Source organism: Penaeus japonicus, unplaced genomic scaffold, assembly GCF_977035675.1.
Source record: "Penaeus japonicus unplaced genomic scaffold, GWHDUDI00000001_assembly GWHDUDI00000001, whole genome shotgun sequence".
Taxonomy (NCBI): Eukaryota; Metazoa; Arthropoda; class Malacostraca; order Decapoda; family Penaeidae; genus Penaeus; species Penaeus japonicus.
The window spans coordinates 26,847,397-26,850,721 of NW_028234403.1; the positions used below are offsets into that span (position 1 = coordinate 26,847,397).

The 3,325-nt window shown below is 33.6% G+C and overlaps 1 protein-coding gene across 1 annotated transcript in view; it reads right to left on the minus strand.

Moving 5' to 3' along the window:
* Positions 1-252: 252 nt before the first annotated feature.
* LOC122248965 (uncharacterized) overlaps positions 253-3,325 on the minus strand; it is a gene marked incomplete at its 5' end in the record, with an annotated part of 9,655 nt that continues 6,582 nt past the window's right edge. The window contains 1 exon segment of the mRNA XM_086538067.1: positions 253-2,778. Coding sequence (XP_086394193.1) covers positions 2,737-2,778 — 42 coding nt within the window.

The window sequence follows — 3,325 nt, forward strand, 5'->3', positions numbered from 1 at the left end:
ATAAATATGGTTCACTCGATTATTAACTATTCTAACATCTGTATTTTTTGTATATTTTTCTCTCTCTATCTCTATCTCTATCTATAAGTACTTGCCATATAAAACTTTATGCAAAAGTTAAAATGCATCATAAACTTTACTTAAGCATTGAAAAATATTACATTTTGTTTGAAAGCAAGACAGGAAAAATCTACAGCATAAATTCTTAGAAAAATACACAGGATGTAAATGATAATAATGCAAAACAAACAGTGACATTTATTTACCTTTATTGTCTCTCAAACACTGGGGCTGGACACCCGTATTTCAATGCAACATTGTTCATGCATATGGTAGATATTTTCAAACATTACCTTGAAAAAATTCAATTAAAATACTCTGATGAAAAAAACTAATAATATTATCAAAATTTAAACAACAAATATTGCATGCCTCAAAATAAATATCCAAATATTGAAATATTAAACTATTAAGATATTATTGTCATAAGGAAAAATATAATTATTGTCCACAATCAAAAAAAGAAAAAGGGGAAGAAAGAAAATTGTCATAAGACATTCATAGATGGGGAAAATGGTTTAAAGAATTTTTTTTATATTATCTTACACTTATTGATCCCAAGACAAGTATTAATTTCATCAGTAATATGATCAAATAATAAAACATTTGCACACATGATACTTTTTGAGGCAAATATGAGATCCTTACATCAGTGTTCTTGTTTTTTATCTTCTTCAAAAACTCGTGTCCGCACATCACAACATAAAAATGATTTCACATCTAACCTGATACACAATTATATTACTTAATCCTTAAAGAAAGACCTACAAGATCCTGCAATTCATTAAACATGTCTTCGAAATAAGACTCTGCTCTGGACAGGAAACAAGTTTTATTGGAAATAGGATCACTATTTCTAAGACTTCAGTCTAATGTCAATGAAGCTCTTCTTCCCTATTATCATAAAAAGAAAAAGGGGAATAAAAACTTGGACTGACATCTCAGGCCTCAGAATATTTTTTGATATCACTTCACATCCAACTTGCAACTGTATGTGCCAGGCCTAGCAAAGAAACAAAAAAAAAGAAAAAAAAAAAGAAAAAAGATTTTGATCTTGTATTAGACTTAATGGGAAACAAGGCTACTATCATTTGCTATATAAATATGAAAAGGACATATATCAGTTAAACATGCTATATATCAGCTAATCTCATAGCAGTTCAAGCCTTACTATTCCAATTCTGGTCAAGCAGCAGGCAAGGGAACCTGAAGTCGTTTGTGCTGAAATTTCTTGGCAAATGGGACGCACAGAAGAAACCAGGGTCTATGGGACTCAAAGCTTTGTGTCCTCTAAATGCAACTCAGGAGAAACATACCTATGTGAAACTTACTTGCAGGATGATTTGCTCTCTGACTATGTAAAAAAACAAAAAAATACTGTCCAGCATTTAATGCATTATGTTTCCAAAACTGGCTGATGCCAACCTAAGGAATTTGCAACAAACAGATGACATTAAATGCATAAAATATGTACCATTTTTTATGTGTGTAATTAGTGAAACTAAACAAAGTGAGTTTCAGCATCTGAAAAAAACAAACTGTGGGGCAGGAAGGGGGGTGGAGGTACATCTATCTTTAAAACTCAGTAATCAATAACTGCTATGTACTAAAGTAGATAGAAACACTCTAAAGTGAAAATAAAAAGTCACAAAAGTGTCTTGTACTAACTTTCAATAAGAGGGTAAAACAATGTTTTGACAGAGAAGCACCAGTCTGGAGAAATGCTTCATTTATGGCAACAATGCATCCCATGAGGACATGATAAATTTATTAATTTTTCTTTCATTCCTCTTTCTCAAATCTTGTTATCAATAGGAAGCTGCAAAAAGGAGAAACAAAAAAACTTGAAATTCATATCCTGAAACATCTACCTTGATTACATTGAAGGTTGAGATCATTTAAGCTTGTTGTCATTAACAATGAAGCATTTCCCTGAAACATCCTTTTAGTTTTATAACAACTATACCATAGCTTTCTTTAATGATTCCAAATCTCACACATACTATGACTGTTAAATGTTACCGTATTTAATATTAGTAAACTGAGAGATTTTTTTCAGTTAATGCCAAAGACTAGCTACATTATCTATATAATTCTTTCTATTTTAATACCAGCCTACACCACCTTCCCTATACTAAAGTTTGATGTAAATTTAACCATGAAGTAACAGGCAAGACATTAATAAGTGGTTGTTACATGTTAAATGAAAAATAGAAAAGTACTAAAGTCAACACCATTCAGTGATGGCTCACGATCAACAGGATCTCATATGCAAATCAACTGTGCTCATTGAATCATAAAACGTAATTGTACCCAAGATATATAAAGTACCTGCATATAACTAGCACTGACACAACATTCCGACTGCTCATTTGGAATCTTCTTCACCTAGCTCCAGCATTCTGAGAATCGACCAGAGACAGCTCATTCTTCAAGATTGCCAGAGTTGCATCACAGTCTTGAGGGGGATGACATTAACGTCACACAGTGTCATCCTGTTATATATTCACTCCGAACTACTATTAAACACTTGTAACCATTCAACTCCTTTACAAGCGCCAAAAAAGCACACGTAAGACATCAGCCAGAAGTTTGTTTCCTCTCACTTCTATAAAACCCAGGATGTAGATGGAGCCACAAACACACATGACACACGCAAGTTATGTCTCTAAATCCTTACAGGGTTGTTGCTCGCTCCAATAACTCATCAATGAATTTCTGAAAAGTAAAAAACAAATTATATTAGATAATTATACTCAGATATTAGTCTAGTGTCTGATGCCCAAAGGCCAAATAAGAGGAAAAATACTGCACAGAAATTAAGTTTGTGTTTTAATATTCTGCAACATGCGCCTGATTACCAAGGCAGATTGTAGGAGATTAATAAAGGCTTATCTTAACCCTATGACGACGGTGCGTCACACTCGTGTGACACAGCCAAACTCCCGATGCCGGGGCGTCATGCGATTGTGACGATTACAATGCAATATTGCAATCGCCCGGCATAGGGGACTTCGCGTAGCGAGTGCCCCGTCGGGAAAGGGTTAAGGTGAAAATCAGTATATCATAAATATGACTAACAGTATGGTGGTGGTAGATCATTTGCCATGTGTATGTATGTTCTATAATTTTTGTGAATTTCTAGCCCCCAGGGACAAGGTTGTTTGATACAATGGCAAACTTGTGCATTGTTTTACAATATGCAAATTATTTAAAATTATATTTTCATGTATATATCTGACATCATTAACCCTCTCTGGACGGG